The 21,215-nt window shown below is 37.4% G+C and overlaps 1 protein-coding gene across 2 annotated transcripts in view; it reads left to right on the top strand.

Moving 5' to 3' along the window:
- Positions 1–21,215, top strand: part of ADAM9 (ADAM metallopeptidase domain 9) — a 176,829-nt gene that overhangs the window by 135,448 nt on the left and 20,166 nt on the right. The window contains exons 17-19 of one of the 2 annotated variants that reach the window (XR_011433256.1): positions 8,327–8,453; positions 18,157–18,237; positions 18,490–18,595. Coding sequence is in view for 1 of the 2 variants with exons in the window: in XM_001491500.6 (XP_001491550.3) it covers positions 18,157–18,237; positions 18,490–18,595 (187 nt within the window). In the remaining variant the exon portion in view is untranslated. The remainder of the gene's footprint in view (positions 1–8,326; positions 8,454–18,156; positions 18,238–18,489; positions 18,596–21,215) is intronic. The other variant, XM_001491500.6, reaches the window with a different exon arrangement.

Genomic DNA, 21,215 nt, shown 5'->3' with positions numbered 1-21,215 from the left:
ATGAGATTCTGGGTTTGCTTTTCAGACATCTCAGCCCTTCTACTAAAGGAAGCGAGGGTCTCCTTCGCACCTGGAAGCTTAAGCTCATTTATACCCTACTTGAGCTAGGAATTCAAATTTATGAGCTCATCCTTTTCTTTCCCCACTTTGTCCAGTGATTTTAGGAGTAACCATCCAATCTCAAATTTCTTAGTTTGACAAAAGTGTTCAAAAGTATCATACACAGTTACCCAGATCCTTGATTCTTATAAGTGGTTGATTAGGAATAACTGGTAGTGATATTTTGTGTGTCTCTATTTCGAGATCATGCCATGGACCATCAGTAGTCTCTTTACTATTGGAAATAGTCATTAATATCTTTAAATGTAATTGGGTAAAAGTGCCAATTCCAGAAAACCAGGAAGCAATTCAGAAAACTCATCCTTAAAACCTGTTTTTCTAGAACCACTCTTGGTATCAATATCTTCATTAGTCAGGGTTCTCCAGAGAAACAGAACCAATAGGAAGTATATATATAAAAAGATTTATTGTAAGGAATGGACTCACACGATTATGGAGGCTGACAAGGCCCAAGATCTGCAGTTGGTGAGCTGGAGATCCAGGAGAGACAGTGTGGTGTAGTTCCAGCCTGAGTCCAAAGGCCTCTGAACCAGGAGACCTGATGATAGTTCTAGTCCAAAAGCCAGCAGACTTGAGACCCAGGAAGAGCTGATGTTTTAGTTCAAATCAGGAGGCAGGGAAAACTGCAGTCCCAGATCAGAGACAGACAGGTAGGAGTAATTCTGTATTATTCAAGGGAGGGTCAGCCTTTTTGTTCTATTTCAGCCATCAACTGGGTAGATGAGGCCCATCCACATTAGGGAAGCCATCTGTGTTACTCAGTCTGTTAATTTAAATGTTAAACTCACCAAAAAGCCCTCATAGAAACATTCAGAGTAATATTTGGCACCCTGTGTCCATACAAGTGGACACATAAGAGTAATCATCACAGTAAGTTGCTGCAAATTAATGGAGTTCCCAGTAAAAGTATGAATTGGAAAAAAGCATCTGTAAAAGATGGTGGGTTGTAATGTTCATTTATCTTCTTTGTCTGCCAAAACATCTCAAAAGATAAAGGAATAAATAGGGAATAACTCCCAAAGTATGAAATATACTAAATGAATCAATAGATAAAGATTTCAACAAGTTTTGAAAAACTGAAAGAGTACAGAATAGTGGAACCTACCACTTGCAGTGCAAACTGATAGGATGTGAATAAGAAGGCCGTATCTTAGCCTGGCAGAACCCTAAACAAATTGGTGATTTGGAATGAATGGTCATAGCAAGAGTGGAGTGAAACAGGAGACTGAAAATGGAATTACTTTTAGTCTACTGATGGAGAGGCCAGCTCCTTCTCCTATCTGTCCACTTCTCTTATCCTGTCAACAAAGCATAAGTAAGCAGTTCCCTGTTTCTCTAGGTTGGAGATGAGGAGGTAAGATTTTTGGTATTATATTTGGCCATCCTCCTTTGAGACGCCTGTCTCCCTATCTTAATCCTAGTGCACCACTCCCCTTGGAGCAGGCATAACTGAACTGTAGACGGATTGTTACATACAGTTGGACAATGCTCTGAGGAAGCAGAACAAAAAGACTGAGATAAACAAATGGAAAAGATTCAAGCCTATGAGGATCAAAGATTTTAAAATCCAACAAATTTAAATCTCTATTTTACAGAAAAGAAACAGAGAAGGTGGACATTTATAAAATTTCAGAATACTTGTGAAGAAAAATCCTAATAGCTTCCAGAGACCAAAAGAAAAAGTAGGTGAGATATAAAGGAATGAGATTAAGAACTGAATTCTGGAAGATAAGGCTGCAATACTTTCATCTTTCTGAAAGATTCTCAACCTAGAATTCCGTACACAGCCAAAGTCTCAATCAAATGAGAGGACACAATAAAAACATTTGACACATTTGAAGGCTCAGTAAATTTATCTTTTATTTATCCTTTCTTAGGAAATCATCTAACATAATAGTCCAGTAAATGAGGAAGTAAACCAAAAAGAGAAAGAATTGTAATCTAGGATGCAGAAGAATGTCAAAGAGAAATTCCAAGATAACAGCTGTGTATCAGGCCAGGAGAGAATTAGTTTAGACTGGAGCAAGGGAACCCTGTAGGTAGGGAGGCTTCTAGAGAAAGAAGAAAAAAGAGGAAGTAACAGGCTAGCTTTTTTTGGTGGAGGTTGAATATTGATATGACAAAGGCCAGTTGTGTAAGAAGAAAGGCAAGTGTCAGCTATAGTAAAAACAAAAGCTATATAATAAAAGAAATATACCCTTAGTACTTAGCTTTGAAATCAACGGTGTTTTGTCTTAATTGTTGGTGGGGGTACTTATTCTCCAATTCCTTGTTTCCTTGTCAATGTCCTCCCCTCCCCACCAAAAGAACAATTTGGCATCCATCCACGGAAAAAAGTGCCTTTGTGGGAGTGGTGGGATCCAGCACCATATGTCAAGGGACCCTGGATGAGTCAGGTAATAGGCATACAGACCTCAGTCCTTACTGTGGACCCTGCAGTGGCCTGTGCCTGGCTCTAGCCCTTCTGGGCCACAGTCTGGAAGCCCCTGGAAAACATTGTCCTAGACAATCAGCCACAGATGAGAGAACCTTTGTGAGGTCCAGGTTTCAAGTGGAGAAGTTCCAGTACAATGTTGGAGCAAAAAAATATGACTTTGGGTGCAATGGAGAGGTAAAAATAAGAGTCTGACTTTACCTGCATCACCCCTCACCCAAGGTGGCACAGCTTAGGACCAGGAGAGATTTCTCAGCCCTTGGTTTCTCCTGCAGGGGGAAAATGAGAGTGGATTTGTAAGCGCCTGGCTTCCCCAGCTGTGTGGGGCCCATTCTTTCTCACCCCATCCAGAGCACTTACTTGTGAGCTGCATGACTGGTAGATGGGAAGAGCATGGGAGAGTGGCACATAGGACTGTTGGAGGACATTAAAGTGATGTGGATCTTACTAACTGTGTACTGGACTCCATCAAGAAGCCCACCCACAAGCAGCTTGGGAAGCCTTGCCTGTGGATCCCCCCCAAGTGACCTGTGGGTACCCTCAGTGCTTTGTTTGCCTCACCTAGACACCCCCTCACCCTGTGGCCAGCACCCTATGTGCCCTCCCAACAGCAGTGACAAGAGTAAGCTTTTGCAGACAGGTAGTAGTGTGTGCAGAAAACCAGCCAAAATCTGTGAGCCAGAGAGAGACCACAAACTTGGCTTTAGTGCCACTCTGGGGAAAGCAAAAAGGAGGTTGTCAGCATCTGGCTTGTGTTGGAGGATTGAGAGAAGGTAATAAGCTTAAGAATTCTGCCACAAGAGGGAGCAAGAAGTGTGATACAGGCATATCTATAGAAGTTCTGAGAAAGCCTCAGAATCCCTAGCTGGAGTGAAGGAAGGTGTTTCTCTCCTGAAGGCATTTAGTGAAGACTGGAGGAGTTGACTGCTACTTCAAAGGTAAAGACAGCAATGCAAAACTTCAAGGAATGTGAAAAACCAAGGAAACATGACACCACGAATGGATTACAATAATCTTCCAGTAACTGATCCCAAAGACATGGCAATCTGTGATTTACCAATAAAGAATTCAAATAGCTGTTTTAGAGAAGCTCAATGAGCTACAAGAAAACATAGAAAGAAAATTTAATGAAATCAGGGAAACAGTGCATGAACAAAATGAGAAGTTTGACAAAGAGATAGAAATCATAAAAAAAGAACCAAATGGAAATTTTGGAGCTGAAGAATACAATAAATGAAATGAAAAATACCATGGAGAGCATCAACATCAGAATGGATCAAACAGAAGAAAGAATCTATGAATTAGAAGACAGGAACTTTGAAATTTTCCATTCAGAGGAAAAGAAAAAACAAAGAATGAAGAGTGAAGAAAGCTGTTATGATCTATGAGATAACATCAAAAGAAACAATTGGCAAATTCTTGGAGTTCCTGAGGGAGAAGAGAAGGAGAAGGTGGCAGAGAGCTTATTTAAAAAAAAATACTGGCTGAGGTCTTTCCAAAGCTGAGCAGAGAATTGGATATCCAAGTTCATGAAGCAATTGGGTCACCAAACAAGCTCAACTTGAAGAGATCCAGTTCAAGATACATCATAATGAATCTGTTGAAAATAAAAGACAAAGAAATTCTTAAAAGCAGCAAGAGAACAGAAGCTTATAACTTACAAAGGAACATGCACAAGGCTTTCAGTGGGTTTCTCAGCAGAAATCTTTACAGGCCAGGAGAGAGTGGGATGATATATTCAAAGTACTGAAAGAAAAAAGTGCCAACCAAGAATATTCTATCCAGCAAAGTTGTTCTTCAGAAATGAAAGAGAGATAAAGATGTTTCCAGACAAAAGCTGAGGGTGTTCATTACCACTAGACCTGCCTTACAAGAAATGCTGCAAAGTTTAAGTTGAAATGAAAGGATGCTAATTAGTACCATGAAAACATATGAGAATATACAATACATTGGTAAAGGTAAACATATAGCCAAATTCACTGTAATATGATGGTGTGTTAATCACTTAACTCTAGTATAAAGGTTAAAGGGCAAGAGTATTGAAAATAACTGTATTTAAAATAATTTGTTAATGAATACACAACATAAAAAGTGGTTAATTGTGACATCAAAAACATAAAAGGGGAGGAGTAAAAGGGTAGAGCTTTTGTGTGTGGTCAACCATACAATCAACTGTTGTATGTATAAGATGTTTTATGTAATCCTTATGCTAACCATAAAGCAAACACCAACAGTAGATTCACAAAGGGTAAAGGGAAGGGATACCACTATAGCATACCACTATGGAAAAAATTGCTATTTCACAAAGGAGAGCAGCAAGAGGAAGAAAGGAACAAGAGACTACAGAACAGCCAGAAAACAATAAGATAGCATTAGTAAGTCCTTACATATCAATGATTACTCTAAATATAAATGGATTATATTCTCCAGTCAAAAGGCTTAGAGTGGCTGCATGGATAAAAAAAGCAAGATTAAACTAAACGCTGCCTATAAGAGACTCACTGCAGCTTTAAGGACACACATAAGCTCCAAGAGAAGAGACGGAAGTAGATTTTCCATGCAAGTAGAAACCAAAAGGGAGCGGGGGTAGCTGTACTTATATCAGACAAAATAGACTTTGTCAAAAACTGTAACAAGGGACAAAGAAGGTCCTTATATAATGATAAGGGGGTCAGCTCATCAAGAGAATATAACAATTGTGAATATAAATGAGTACAACATCAGAACACCTAAATATATTAAGCAAATACTAAGAAATCTAAAGGGAGAAATAGACACCAATACAAAAATTGTAGCTGACTTCAGCATCCCACTTTCAACAATGCATAACTCATCCAGACAAAAAAATCAATCAGGAAACATTGGACTTGAACTATGCTTTAGATCAAATGGACCTAACGGACATATATAGAACATTCCATCCAGCAGCCCCAGAATACACATTCTTCTCAAGCACACAGGGCACATTCTCCAGGATAGATCATATGGTAGATCACCAAACAAGTCTTAGCAAATTTAAGAAGATTGAAATCATACAAAGTATCTTTTCTGACCACAGTGGTATGAAACTAGAAGTCAACAATGAGAGGAAAGCTTGAAAATTTACAAATATGTGGAAATTAAACAACACCTTCCTGAACAACCAATGAGAAATCAAAGATATCTTGAAACAAAATGGAAACACAACAAACCAAAACTTATGGGAGGCAGCAAATGCAGTTCCAAGAGGGAAGTTTATAGGGATATATCCTACATTAAGAAAAATGCAAGATCTCAAACAAAAAAACCTAACTTTACACCTCAAGAAAATATATAAAGAAGAGCAAACTAAGCTCAAAGGTAGTGAAAGGAAGGAAAAGTGAAGATCAGGGCAGATAAATGAAATAGGGACCAGAAAAACAATAAAAAACATCAAAGAAACAATGAGCTGGTTTCTTGAAGATATAAACAAAATTGACAAACCTTTAGTTAGAGTAACTAAGAAAAAAAGAGAGAAGACTCAAAATCAGAAATGAAAGAGGAGACATTACAACTGATACCACAGAAGTACAAAGATTCATAGGAAACTCCTATGAACAATTATATGCTAACGAATTGGGTAACATAGAATAAATGGGTAAATTTCTAGACATATACAACCTACGAAGACTAAATCATAATGAAATAGAAAATTTGGAGAGACCAATAACAAGTAAGGAGACTGAATCAGTAATCAGCAATCTCCTAACAAAAGCCCAGGTGCAGATGATTTAAGTGGTGAATTCTACCAAACATTTAAAGAAGAATTAATGCCAATCCTTGTTAAACTCTTCCAAAATGTTGAAGAGGAGAGAATACTCTGAAACTCATTTTACAAGACCAGCATCACCCTGGTACCAAAGCCGGAAAAGGACACTACAAGAAAAGAAAATTACAATCCAATATCCCTGATGAATATAGCTGTATAAATTGTCAGCAAAATAGTAGCAAACCAAATTCAGCAGCACAATAAAAAGATTGTATACCATGGTCAAGTGGTATTTATCCCTGGAATGCAAGGATGGTTCAGTATAAGCAAATCAATAAATGTGATACACCACATTAATAAAATGAAAGATAAAAATCATATGGTCCTCTCAATAGATGCAGAAAAGTCATTTGACAAAATACAATGTCCATTCATGATAAAAACCCCTCAACAAATTGGGCATATTAGGAACGAACCTCTATGTAATACAGGTCATATATGACAAGCCCACAGCTTACATCATATTTAACAGTGAAAAATTGAAAGCTTCTCCAAGATCAGAAACAAGACAAGTGTGCCCAGTCTCACTACTCTTATTCAACATAGCACTGGAAGTCCTAGCCAAGGCAGTTAGGCAAGAAAAAGAAATAAAAGGCATCCGAATTGTAATAAAAAAGTGACATTGTCTTTGTTTGCAAATGATATGATCTTTTATATAGAAAATCCTATAGACTCCACCAAAAAACTGTTAGAACTAATCAACAAATTTGGTAAAGTTGCAGGATACAAAATCAACATACAGATATCAGTTACATGTATATACACTAACAATGAACTATCTGAAAGAGAAATAAATAAAACCATTCCATTCACATAGCATCAGAAAAATAAAATACTTATCAATAAATTTAACCAAGGAGGTGAAAGGTCTGTCCATTGAAAACTACAAGACTTTGATGAAAGAAATTGAAGACACAAATAAATGGAAAGATATCCCATGTTCATGGATTGGTCCTGTGTTCATTGCAGCATTATTTACAATAGCCAAGATATGGAAACAATTTAAGTGTCCAATTATGGATGAATGGATAAAGAAGATATGGGATATATATGTATACATATACATATATATATACACACACAATGGACTATTATTCAGCTATGAGAAAAAAGGAAATCCTGCCAATTACAACAACATGGATGGACCTTGAGGGCATTATGCTAAGTGAAATAAGTCTGACAGAGAAAGACAGATATTATATGATCTTACTTATATGTGGAATCTAAAAAGCTGAACTCAGGCCAGACTGTGGCCAAGTGGTTAAAGTTCCATGCACTCTGCTTCGACAGCCCAGGGTTCACGGGTTCAGATCCTGGGTACAGACCTACTCCACTCATCAGTCATGCTGTGGAGGCATCCTGCATACAAAGTAGAGGAAGATTGGCACAGATTTTAGTTCAGGGCTAATCTTCCTCAAGCCAAAAAAGAGGAAGATTGGCAACAGATGTTAGCTCAAGGCAGCTCTTCCTCACACATGCATACACACAAGTTGAACTCATAGAAACAGAAAGTAGAATTGTGGTTGCCAGGGACTGGGGGTGGGGTGGTGGAAATGGGGAGATGTTGGTCAAAGGGTACAAACTTCCAGTTACAAGATAAGTTCTGGGATCTAATATTCAGTATGGTGATTATAGTTAACAATACTGTATTTATATACCTGAAAGTACTACGAGTGTAGATCTTAAATGTTCTCACTACAAAAAAAGGGCAATTTTGTGAAGTAATGGAGGTGTTAACTGATGCTACTGTGGTAGTCACTTCACAAAATACAAGTTTATCAAATCAACGTGTCGTACACCTTAAACTTACACAACATAATACATCAATTATATTTCAATAAAGCTGGAAAAAAAGTAACACTCTTGGTCTCAGGGTGTTCCTCCTTCACTTTGCTCCAAGGGAAGCAAAGTGACTGATGCAATTAACGAGTTTGGGAGAAGACATGTGCATGGGTGGCTCAGCCCCTTCTGTCTTCTCTTTTCAGATCTACCTGGCTGCAGAGAGGGTGCATTCTGGCCTGCTCTCTCAACCATGCAGTAAATTTAGCAGGGTAGCCTCTGCTTATGTTGGGGGAGGCCTGTGGTTGTCCAGAGCAGCCTGGGACTAGGCAGGTAAGTTTGATTTTGGGATGCAGTATTAGGAAGCCCATTTTGCTATTTACTTAAGTCGTGTTAAATGCTTTATTGATAATAAAGATGGTACTTTGATTGGCAATTGACATCCTCCCCTGTCTTCTGTCACCTAGTTCTGAGCTCAAGGAAAAGTGGCGTTTGGTCTACTGACTGGATTGTATCCTGGTATTAATGGTGTAAATATTAAGCAATGTTTACTTTGAGAAGGTTGAGGAGGGGAATTTGGTTTTGTGTTAGAAAGCTGACTTCTTATCTATCATCAAGGACGTTAATTGATGACGTCTGGAATAGATGTCAAGAAATAGTATACTGATTTAAAATAGAGGCAATGGTGATTGCCTCCCGACTGCTAGAGTGGCAGAGGAGATAGAATGGAGTCATGGAGTTGTTTCATCATAGGCACTTTTAGCAATATTAGCTTTTTAACCATGTGCATGTATTATTTTGTTTTGAAAAAATTAAATGAAAAACTAAGGTTAAGTGGCACCCTGTTCTTTAGAAGTGACTTTGGAAGTGTTCTGTCAGCTTGATTGAGAGTAGCACAGCGTGTTCATTCAGAGGCTTTGATTGACATCATCGGCTGAGTGAATCTACAGCAGGGAAGAATTCATGATAGTAGTGATACAGTTTGCTGGAATGCTTGATTACTTAAAAATTTACGTGTTACCAAGGCCATGAGATTTTTCTTGGAAACTGTTGCTGTAACAGAAAAAAGTGCTGATTGCCTGGTTTGAAAATCATAACCAAAAACATACCTTTTTCTTTTCCCAAAATGTAATGTGAGAGAAGGCAAAAAGATTTACTGAGTATGAAAATGACTCTTTGCTTTAGAAATTGAACATGCTCTGATGGCTTTAAAAACCACCAGGAGTTTGGTGCTTGGTTTAATGTTTTTGGTCATTTCTAGGAATGAAACCCATACTTAATGAGTTGACTGTATATGTTCATTTTTTGATAAAGGTTCTGAGTTTGAAGAGAGTGTATTCTTACTTATTTAGTGCTTGATAATTATATATTCAGATCTTTCACATTCTTATTTATTGCTCCTCTTATAGCTTTATTTTATTTATTATTATTATTATTTATTTATGTATTTTCTGAGGAAGGTTTTCCATGAGCTAACATCTGTGCCAATCTTCTATTTTGCATGTGGGTTGCCACCACAGCATGGCTACCAATAATTGGTGTAGGTCTGTGCCTAGGAACTGAACCTGTGTCACTGAAGTGGAGCGCGCTGAACTTAACCACTAGGCCATGGGGCTAGTCCTTTATTCTTCTTCTTAACGTGATAAAGATTTAAAGAAAGGACTGTTAAAGTCTCCTGGTAGCTTTCTCTTTTCATATTCCCTTGCAGTTATAACATTTTTTGCACAAAGAATGCTGAAACTATGTTTGTTGACTGTTACATTTTAGTTGTGGATTATATCTTTTATTAGTTTAAAGTGTATTTTGCTATATCTTCATGTTTTTATCTTAAATTTTACCTTAATTGGTACTATTACCACAGTTTCTTTATATTTAAATTTTCCTAATAGAATTTTGCCCAACTGTTTTCAGGGTCATTTTGTTTTAAGTGTGTGCCTTGTGAATAGCATATAATTATATTTTATTTTATGGCTCAATCTGAGTTTTTCTTTGTTTGGAAAAGGTTTTTTAAAAAAATTATGGGACTATCATATTTTAATTATTAAAATATTTAAAAATATTGTGTAAAACAAAAAATAAAGATCCCCTGCTGAATCCCTACTCATTGTTTCTTTTTGCAAACTCATTTCCTAGGGGTGACTACTGTTAACACTATGTTGTATATCCGTCCAGTCTTCTTTCTGGGCATGTACAAATGTATACTCCCCACCACCCCCGTTAGACTTTAGGACTAGACTTTAAATAATCTGAAATGTTTTTACTCAACCACACAGTGCAGAGATCCTTTATCTCATTATATGATAATGCACTTCATTCCACTGTAGATATACCAATTACTTAACCACATTGTAGAAATTTATATTGTCTGCAGTTTATTTATATATGTCTTTTACTAGCACTGAGCAGTCTTGTGACATTTAAGCTCACCTACTTTTGTGAGTACTTCTGTAGGATAGATTTCTAGGAGTAGGTTTTTTAAATTAAGAGAGATATACAGTAAAAATTTGATAGAAATTACCAATTCGCCTCTCAATAAGGTGGTAACAATTTACATTCCACTAGTTGTGTGTGAAGGTGTCTTATTTTCTGCCACGTTCTTGTTAACATTGTATGTTATTCATCCTTTTAACTTTTGACATCCTGGTTAAGTGACAAAAAGCCTCATTATTATTTTAGTTTGCATTTCCCTTCTTGGGCTACTTTTCCTATCTTTATTAGCTCTATGTATTTTTTTTATAAGTCCATGATCTTATCTATCTGTTTTTCTGTGGAGTTGTCATTTTATTATTGTTTTTAAGGGCTCCTCATATATAAAGAATATTAACAGTCAGTTGTGTCTATTGTTAAAATTTTTACAGTTTGTCATGAAGAAATTTTAAAATATCATGGTATCATTCCAGTTTTGTCTGTTTTATCTTGGTTTTATGTCGTGCTTAGAAAATGTTTTTATATCCCAATATAATATAAACTGTTTGCTTTTTGTATTTTTATAATTTTGTTAGGCTTTGACTTTTATTGACAGTGTAATTTGTTAACATTTCATCTTATTTCTGTGATTTTATTTGCCGTTTTTTTGTTTCTTTTTCTTTTTTGGTGAGAAAGATTGGCTCTGAGCTACCATCTGTTGCCAATCTTCCTCTTTTTGCTCGAGGAAGACTGTCACTGAGCTAACATCTGTGCCAGTCTTCCTCTATTTTGTATGTGGGATGCCACCACAGCATGGCTTGATGAGTGGTGTGTAGGTCCGTGCCCAAGATCTGAAACTGTAAAGTCCAGGCTGCCAAATTGGAGCATGCGAACCCAACCACTACGCCACTGGGCCAGCCCCTTATTTACTTTTTTTTTTTTAAATTAAGATTATGATAGTTAACAACTTTGTGAAATTACAGTTGTACATTATTATTAGTCATGCTGTAGGTACACCACTTCACCCTTAGTGCCCTCCCCTCACCCCTCCTTTCCCCTGGTAACCACTGATCAGCTCTCTTTGTCTGTATGTTAACTACCACCTATGAGTGGAGTCATACAGAGTTCATCTTTCTTTGTCTGGTTTATTTCACTCAACATAATACCCTCAAGGTCTATCAATGTTGTTGTGAATGGGATGACTGTGTCCTTTTTTATGGCTGAGTAGTATTCCATTGTACATATATACCATATCTTCTTTATCCAATCATCAGTTGCTGGGCACTTAGGTTGGTTCCATGTCTTGGCTATTGTGAATAATGCTGCGATGAACATAGGGGTGCCTGGGACTTTTGGAATTGCTGATTTCAGGTTCTTAGGATAGATACCCAGTAGTGGGATGGCTGGGTCATAAGGTATTTCTATTTTTAACTTTGTGAGAAATCTCCATACTGTTTTCCATAGTGGCTGCACCAGTTTGCATTCCCACCAACAGGGTATGAGGGTTCCTTTTTCTCCACAGCCTCTCCAACATTTGTCACTCTTGGTTTTGAATATTTTTGCCGTTCTAACAGGTGTCCTTCTATACCTATTGTATTGAGGGTTTTTTATCATAAATGGATGTTGGATCTTGTCTAATGCTTTTTCTGCATCTATTGAGATGATCATGTGGTTTTTGTTTCTCATTTTGTTAATGTAGTGAATCACATTGATTGACTTGCAGATGTTGAACCATCCCTGTGTCCCTGGTATAAATCTCACTTGATCATGGTGTATAATCTTTTTAATGTATTGCTGTATTTGGTTGGCCAAAATTTTGTTGAGGATTTTTGCATCTATGTTCATCAGTGATATTGGCCTGTAGTTTTCCTTCTTTGTGTTGTCCTTGTCAGGTTTTGGGATCAGGGTGATGTTGGCTTCATAAAATGTGTTAGGGAGTGCTCCATCTTCCTCAATTTTCTGCAAGAGTTTGAGAAGGATAGGTGTTAAATCTTCTTTGAATGTTTGGTAGAATTCTCCAGAGAAGCCGTCTGGTCCTGGACTCTTATTTTTGGGGAGGTTTTTGATTACTGTTTCAATTTCTTTACTTGTGATTTGGGTCTATTCAGATTCTCTATTTCCTCCTGACTCAGTTTGGGGAGGTTGTAAGAGTCTAGGAATTTATCCATTTCTTCTAGGTTGTTCAATTTGTTGGCATATAGTTTTTCATAGTATTCTCTTATGATCCTTTGTATTTCTTTGGTATCTGTTGTGATTTCTCCTCTCTCATTTCTAATTTTATTTATTTGAGACTTCTCTCTTTTTTTTCTTAGTGAGTCTTGCTAAGGGTTTATCGATTTTGTTAATTTTTTCGAAGAACCAACTCTTTGTTTCATTGATCCTTTCTGCTCTCTTTTTTGTTTCAATATCGTTTATTTCTGCTCTAATTTTTGTTATTTCCCTCCTTCTACTGACTTTGGGCTTTATTTGCTCTTCTTTTTCTAATTCTAAGTGTTATGTCATCTTGGTGGAGTGTCACTTTTATCATTATATACTGCCCCTCTTTGGCTTTCTTTATCTGTTTTGCTTTGAAGTCTACTTTGTCTGATATAAGTATAGCAACACCTGCTTTCTTTTGTTCATTATTAGCTTGGAGTATTGTCTTCCATCCCTTCACTCTGAGTCTGTTTGTCTTTGGGGCTGAGGTGTGTTTCCTGGAGGCAGCATATTGTTGGATCTTGTTCTTTGATCCATCCTGCCACTCTGTGTCTTTTGATTGGAGAGTTCAATCCATTTACAATTTAGAGTGATTATTGAAGTGTGGGGGCCTACTGCTGTCATTTTATCACATGATTTCCATTCTTTTGCATTTCCTTTGTTTCTCGTCCCATGATTTTTGGATTCCTAATTCAGGTAGGTAAATTTCTGTATTGGCTTTCTTCTTGTTTGTAATTTGTGTCTTTATTCTTGTTATTTGTTTAGTGGTTACCAGCTGGTTTGTATAACACATCTTGTAGATGAGATAGTCCTCTTTCTGATAGCCTCTTATTTCCTTAAATTAAAATGTTCCATCCCTTTTCTCTTCCCCTTCTAGGTTGTTATTGTCAGATTTTTTTTTCCTCTTCCTTTTTGTGTTGTGAGTTTGTGGTTAAAATGACAAGGTTATATTTATTCTTGGTGTTTCTGTTCCATTTATCTTTAATGTTTTATTTAACTTTGGCCAACCTGTTCTGATGGAGAGCTGCTACTTTCTGTTACTGTCCTTCTGCTTATCTCCTTTGTTCTGGATTTTGGAACCCCTTTCCTTCTTTTGATTTTTCAGGTATGAGGTTCTTCCTGAGCATTTCTTGAAGAGGAGGTCTTGTGGCAATGAACTCCCTTAACTTTTGTTTATCTGGGAAAGTTTTTATTTCTCCATCGTATTTGAAGGATATTTTTGCTGGGTAGAGTATTCTTGGCTGCAGGTTTTTGTCCTTCAGAGTTTTGAATATTTCAGTCCAATCTCTTCTAGCTTGAAAGGTATCTCCTGAGAAATCTGCCGATAGCCTTATGGGGGTTCCTTTGTAGGTTATTTTCTTCTGCCTGGCTGCCCTTAGTATTTTCTCTTTGTCATTGACTTTTGCTAGCTTCACTACTATATGCCTTGGGGTTGGTCTTCTTACATTGATAAAGTTTGGAGATCTATTGGCTTCTGTCACATGAAGTTTCATCTCTCTCCCCAAGTTTGGAAAGTTCTCAGCCATTATTTCTTTGAACAGGCCTTCTGCCCCCTTCTCCTTCTCTTCTCCCTCTGATATACCTATAATCCTTATGTTGCATCTCCTAATTAAGTTGGATAATTCTCAGAGAGTTTCTTCATTTCTTTTTAGTGTTAGTTCTCTCTCCTCCTCTGTCTGCAGCATTTCTATATTCCTATCCTCCAAATTGCTAATTCTGTCCTCCATATTATCGACCCTACTGTTCAGAGTCCAGATTTTTCTTAATCTCCTCCATTGTGTTCTTCATCTCCAGTATTTCTAATTGGTTCTTCTTTATAGTATCAAGCTCTTTTGTGACATAGCTCCTGAACTCATTGAGTTGTCTATCTGAATTCTCTTTTAACTTGTTGAGTTTTTAAATAATGGCTGTTTTGAAATCATCATCATTTAGGTTATAGATTTCATTGTCTTTGGGGTTGTTTTCTGGGTACTTGTCATTTTCCTTCTGTTCTGGAGATTTAATATATTTTTTCATGCTGCTTGATTGCGTGGATCTGTGCCTCCACATAGAGATAGGGTTTAGTTACTGCTTCCACTTGTTGCAACTGGTGTTGGTGGGGGATAACAGCTGGTTAGACTGCACCGACCAGCAACCCTGTCAGCTGTTACCTATTGGACCTGGGCTCCTCCTCGTATTCACACTGGTCCTGTGGGGTCCCTTGTCAGTTGTGGGGGCAATCACAAGGGGGCCTCAGGCTGCTGGTGCCTACTGTTGCAGACCACCTAGACATGCTCCCTCCTTATGGTCTGCAGTGGTGTTATGGGCTTTCCCAGCAGCCGGGAGCAGGATCACCTATAATTGCAGCTCTGTCACTGTCAGAGCCCGCAAGATCACACTTGTCCACTATAGGTCCCAGCAGAGCTATGAGTATCTTCTGCAGTCTGTGGTTAGCTCACCTAGCTGTGCTACTTTTGCCCCAGGGCCTTCCATCCTTGTGACTGCTGGTCAGGGCCTCTCCACTAGTGCTGTGCAGAGGCTTTCGGTGAGGCTGCTGTGGGAACCTGGAGTTTCCCCCTGGGCCACGGAGCCAGGCGCTGGAGCTCCACCCAGCCCCCAAGCATGCCCACGGGAACTCTGGGCGGTGCCTCTTGCACCATCCCATGCACAGCCAGAGTCTGTGGGCCTGGCAGTGGCTGGTGGGCTGGTGCCCTGCCGGGGTTTCTGCTCTTTGGGAGCTTCCCGGTGTTCTGAATGCTGGGTGGGGCCTCTGTGCTAATGGCGAGCAGAGGCTTTCCCTGCCGGCAGGTGCGGGACCCTGGAGTTTCCCCCTGGGCTTAGGTGTAATCATGGGGCCTTAGGTAGGGCTGTAGTCACCTGTTTCCACTGTCGCTCCGCCAGTGAGTGCACACTCCTGCCCTTGGTGCGTGGCGATGCTATGGGGTAGTCTGCTGGAAGAGAGCCTCTTGCAGGTACTAGGCTGTCCGGGGGTCAGGGATCGGAGAGTTTTCACCTATCTCCACCTCCTCCTGGGGGGAAGTCCGTCTGCCATCCAATGTATAGCAGCACGGGTCTCTCAGGCGTCGAGATGCTATATGGATATCCTTTGTTAACCAGTGAATGTCCAATTAGTTGTAGATTCGAAGAGGGAGAGACAAAGAAGATTACTCACTCTGCCATCTTGGTCCTGCCTCCCAGAGAACTTCTTATTTGCTGTTTTTAAATGTTTTCTTAATATTTCCTGCTTTATCTTCCTCTTGCTGTACTGCACAAGTTGTATGTTTGCGTGTATGTGCGTGTATGAGTTCAGTTTGGCAATTATATATCTTTTTCCTTCTCTTATACTGCTTGTTTTTTTATAGCATGAAAAACACATTAATATATTTTCCCCACTGACGTCAAGAATGAAAGTAGTGTTTACTGATTTCTCCCATGTAAGATGTATCACTGTTACTTCCAAACCTCCACGTGCTTTTTTTTTGTTGGAAAAATATTGGCTTCAAACTCCAGGTTATTACTAACATATATAGATATATGTTAAGGCCTTTTGTCTTTTTTCATTTTGTTAGTTTTCTTACTATGTCAACAACATTTGTGTACAAGAAGGATGGCAAATGCTTGGTATGTGTACGTATACTGTCACTCTGATGGAATCAAACACCAAACATTTTGAATAGCCATAAGGTAGGATAGGTTGGATCCTGTCCTTTCTGGCCTTTAGTAAAGGGTGGATTCTGGGCACTTTGAGCAGACTGACAATTTGGTACTACTTCAGACCTATATTCTTTATATATGTATCCAACATTTATTTAGTGGAGAAGCTAAACATTAATTGGGAAAAAAAATGGAAAAAGAAAACTCTTCAGCTTCTTTTTTTTGTTGTCCCCAGATAGCTCTTCTTTGGCTCTAAACTCATATCCTGAAATCTGTAAACGAGAAGACCTGTAGCTACCTTCGTCTGCCCTCCTTCGTGTGTGGTGGTCAGTGGTGGCGGGGGTGGGTGGTGTTGGAGCGGACGGGCTTACTTTTCTACTCCAAGACGTTTATCAGTGTGTTCCTCCCAGTTTGGTTCTACCCATTCCAGAAAGTAAACACTGCCAGTCAGAACACCCTTTTCCACTCAGAACTTGGAATTTTTCTGCTCCTTAAAGTAAATCTTCCAGATATTAACACATTTCATCGTATTTCTTTGATCTGATTTAATGCCTCAAGTGTCCACTGTAAATCAGTATTGAAAGAAAAGTCTCCTTTTGGCTGAATAGGGAACCTATTAGTAAATATGTCCTCAAAAGACTTATGGATACATGAAAAAGTACTTTAAAATCTTTATGCAGGAGAAATGGGTGGGTGCAGGACTGCTGAGGAATGACTTACGACTGTGGAATCTTTTGTACTTAAAAATGTTTTAATCATATAAATATATATATATTTAAAAAATTAATTGAAAATTATCAAAGGAAACAGATTTTGAGGATCCTCTGACTCTATAGTGCTGTTGAACCTATGTAGTTTTTAGAATAGTAAAGGGCTCTATTGATATTTCATTGTTTGTTCTCTTAATTGCTCTTTATTTCATTAGAGCATTTAAACATGTTGATTTTGTGTAGTTGGTTACCTAATAAAACTTTAAAATAACACTCAACATTCTTTAAAAAAAAAAGGTTAGTCTTCATTTTTTCTAACATCGCAAAAAGGCAGTTTTTCATAAAGATGTCAATTTTCCAGAAAACTGGAAAATTTCTAAGTTTTTAGCTGATTCCTTTAGATCTTTAATATTTTTCTCAGATAATGATACTTTTTATATCTCTTTCAATGTTTAGGACTCATGTCTCTTTCATATCTTATTACATGAACTAGAATTTCTAGAACTATAGAAGATAATGGTTTATTTTCAATAGTACTTTTAATAGAAATGCCTCTGTTGTTTCATAATTAATCATGGTACTGGAAGATAGGTTTTGTTTTATCAAGAAAGTATCCTTTTATTCTTATTTTTGGAAGAATTTTAAAAATTAAAATATCTCTAATTTTATCACATGCTGTTTTGGTATCTGTTTTAACGGTGACAGTTTATGTGAGAAATTGTTAACAGATTTCCTATCATTGAGCCTTTCTTGTACTAGTGGGATTACCTCTATCTGGGTACTTTTGATTTGAAAAAACTCCACTTGTGATATTAGGATTTTCAAATCTATATTTGTATGGAAGGATAGATTATAGTTTTATCTTTGTTTTTGTCCATTGTTTCATTTTTGTCTTCTTGATCATTAGTTATATGTCCATTAGTTAATTTCACTTCTTTTTCTATGTTTTCAAATGTATAGTATGGAATTAACTGTTCCTTAAAAATTTGAAAGAATTCACCAATAAGATAATTATGTCCAGGTCTTTTTTTCTGGCTAGTTTATTAATGTGTTCAAATTTTCTTTACTCATTACTTCATTTTCTTTTTCAGGTCTGTAGAAACTTCCAGTGTGTAAATGCTTCTGTTCTGAATTATGACTGTGATATACAGAAAAAGTGTCATGGACATGGGGTAGGTGATACTTTCTTTTGGTTTGTTCATGGAAGTAGTGCTGAATAATGAGAATTCCTGGTGAGGGTTAGATGAAACTTCTCAAGTTTTTTAGATATTGGAGAATTTAGATACCCAATAAATTTTTCATTTTTGAAAAGAGTGTCTATGAATTTGCATGAATTTAGTCCTTTCTCTTGGTTTCCATTCTTGAGTTAATGATTTAGAGCAACATTCACAATTAACAAAAGTGGTATTTTGATTGTTTTGAAGGTATGTAATAACAATAAGAATTGTCACTGTGAAAATGGCTGGGCTCCCCCAAATTGTGAGACTAAAGGATACGGAGGAAGTGTGGACAGTGGACCTACATACAATGGCAAGTAATATAGAAGAAAATTAGTGTGATTTTTCCATGGCCCACCTCAGAAATTGGGCATCCTTGTACCTCTCCCTCACTTCCCACGTCAGTTATATGTTAAATTATGTTGATTCTACCTCCTAAATTCCTCATGAATATTTTCATTTTTTTCATCCCCATTAATTACCTTCAGTTTCTTGCCTGGGCTTATGTAACAGCCTCTTAACTAGGGTCCCTCTTTCCCATCTTGTTTCCTATAATCCATGATCCACATTACATTACAGAGTTTTACTGTTTCTTCAAGAATTCGATTTTGATTAAGTCAGTGTGCTGCTTTAAATTTAGTGTTTCTGCGTTGTTATTAGAATGAAGTCCAAAAATCTTTAACATGGCTTAAGTACCCTGCATGATTTGCCCCTGGTTTAACTTTTCCAGCCTCATTTCATTATGCTTAAGATATTGTGGCTTCTTTTATTTCCTCTAAAAAGTTACTCTCTTTTACCTCTGGGCCTTCATACTGTATTATATTCACATTGTTGGAACTTGGCTAGTTGCTACTCAGATTTCAGCTTATCCTTTATTTCCTCTAGGACATTTTCCCTGAATGCCTAAATCTGAATTAATATGCGTCTTCTATGTGTTCTCCTGTTACTGTAAACACTATCACATACTATAGTAATTACTTATTTACTTATTTTTATTCCCTGATAGACTATGAATGAACTCCTTCTTCAGCAGTATCTTCCTAGTGAGAATATATACTTTCTTTCTTTTGGGTAAATACTAGGTGGAATGGCTGGCTCATAGAATAGGTTTGTGTTTAGCATTTTAAGAAACTGCCACACTGTTTCTCAACATGGTTGTACATTTTACCTTCTCTCCAGGTGTATGTGAGGGTTCCAATTTCTCTATAGCCTCTCCAGTATTTTGTATGGTCAGTCTTTTTAATGTTAGCTGTTCTAGTAGGTGTGTTGTGGTATTTCATTGTGGGTTTAATTTGTATTTCTCTAATTACTAACGATATTGAGCATCTTTTCGTGTGCTTATTTGCAATCCACATATCTTCTTTGGTGATGTGTCTGTTCAGATCTTTTGCCCAGTTTTTAATTAGGTTGTCTTCCTTCTTGAATTTTGAGAATTTTTTATTCTGGATACAAGTCTTTTATGAAATACGTACTTTGTAAGTTTTTTCTCCCAATCTGCTTACTTTGGGTTTCATCTGTTGTTCTTTTTCTAGTTTCTTAGGTAGAAGGTAAGGTCATTGATTTGAGACCTTTTTTCTTTTCTAATATAGGCATTGTAGTACTATCAGTTTTCCTCTAAGAACTGCTTTTGCATCCCACAAATTTTGACATGTTGTGTCTTCATTTTCATTCAGCTCAAAATAACTCGAATATACTTTTTTTTGTCTTTGACTCGCAAGTTATTTAGAAGTGTGTTACTTTGTTTTAAAGTGTCTGGGGGATTTTCCAGATATCTTAGTGTTCTTGCTTTCTCATTATTCCACTGTAGTCAGAGAACATACTCTGTATGATTTAAATCCTTTTATATTTTTTGAAACCTTTTTTATGGTCCAGAATGTGGTTTATCTTAGTAATAAGTTCTGTATATACTTTTCTTCTATAATTGAGTGGAGTATTCTATAAATTTTATAAATTATGTATTGTGAAGCTTTGTTATTAGGTGCAAAAACATTTAGGATTGTTCTGTCCTCTTGGTATATTGACCCCTTTATAACTATGAAATAGCTCTCTTTATACCTGATAATATTCTCTGCTCTACAATTAGATATCAATATAGCTACTCCAGATTTCTTTTGATTAATCAGCTTGGGAAACGCTTTCTCTTCCTTCTACTTGTAATCTATTTGTGACTTTATATTTAAAGCAGGTTTATCATAGGCAGCATATAGCTGAGTCTTGCATTTTTTGTGTGTGAGGAAGATTGGCCCTGAGCTAACATCTGTTGCCAGTCTTTCTCTTTTTGCTTGAGGAAGATTGTTGCTGAGCTAACATCTGTGCCAGTCTTCCTCTCTTTTAGGTAGGCTGCTGCCACAGATGGCTTGATGAGTGTGCTAGGTCTGTGCCTGGAATCTGAACTTGCAAACCCTAGACTGCTGAAGCAGAGCACGCAAACTCAACCATTACACCACCGGGCCAGCCCTAGGTCTTGCTTTTTTATCCAGTCGTCCAGTCTCTGCCTTTTAATTGAGTTGTTTTCACCATTTACATTTACTTTGATTATTGATATGTTTGGGTTTAAAGCTACCATATTGATATTTTTGTATCACAGTCTCCCTTTGTGTGATATTGCATCACTTCAGTGTGCCTCATTTCTCTCCTGGCTTTTGTACTGTTGTGTCATACTTCTACATATGTTATAAACCCTACAATACATTGTTAGTATTTTTGATTTAAACAGTTGATTATCTCTTAAAGAGATTTAAATAACAGAAGTGTTCTTTATATTTGGCCACACAGTTACCATTTCTGGTGCTCTTTCATTTTTTGGTGTAAAGTCAGATTTCCTTCTGGTATCACTTAATTTCTACTGGAAGGACTTTTCACATTTCTTATAATGCAGGTCTGCCAGTGACAAATACTTTTAGCTTTTGTATATCTGAAAAAAATCTTTATTT

This window comes from Equus caballus, chromosome 27, assembly GCF_041296265.1.
Source record: "Equus caballus isolate H_3958 breed thoroughbred chromosome 27, TB-T2T, whole genome shotgun sequence".
In the NCBI taxonomy this organism is placed as follows: Eukaryota; Metazoa; Chordata; class Mammalia; order Perissodactyla; family Equidae; genus Equus; species Equus caballus.
This window is presented reverse-complemented; position numbering and strand designations above follow the sequence as displayed.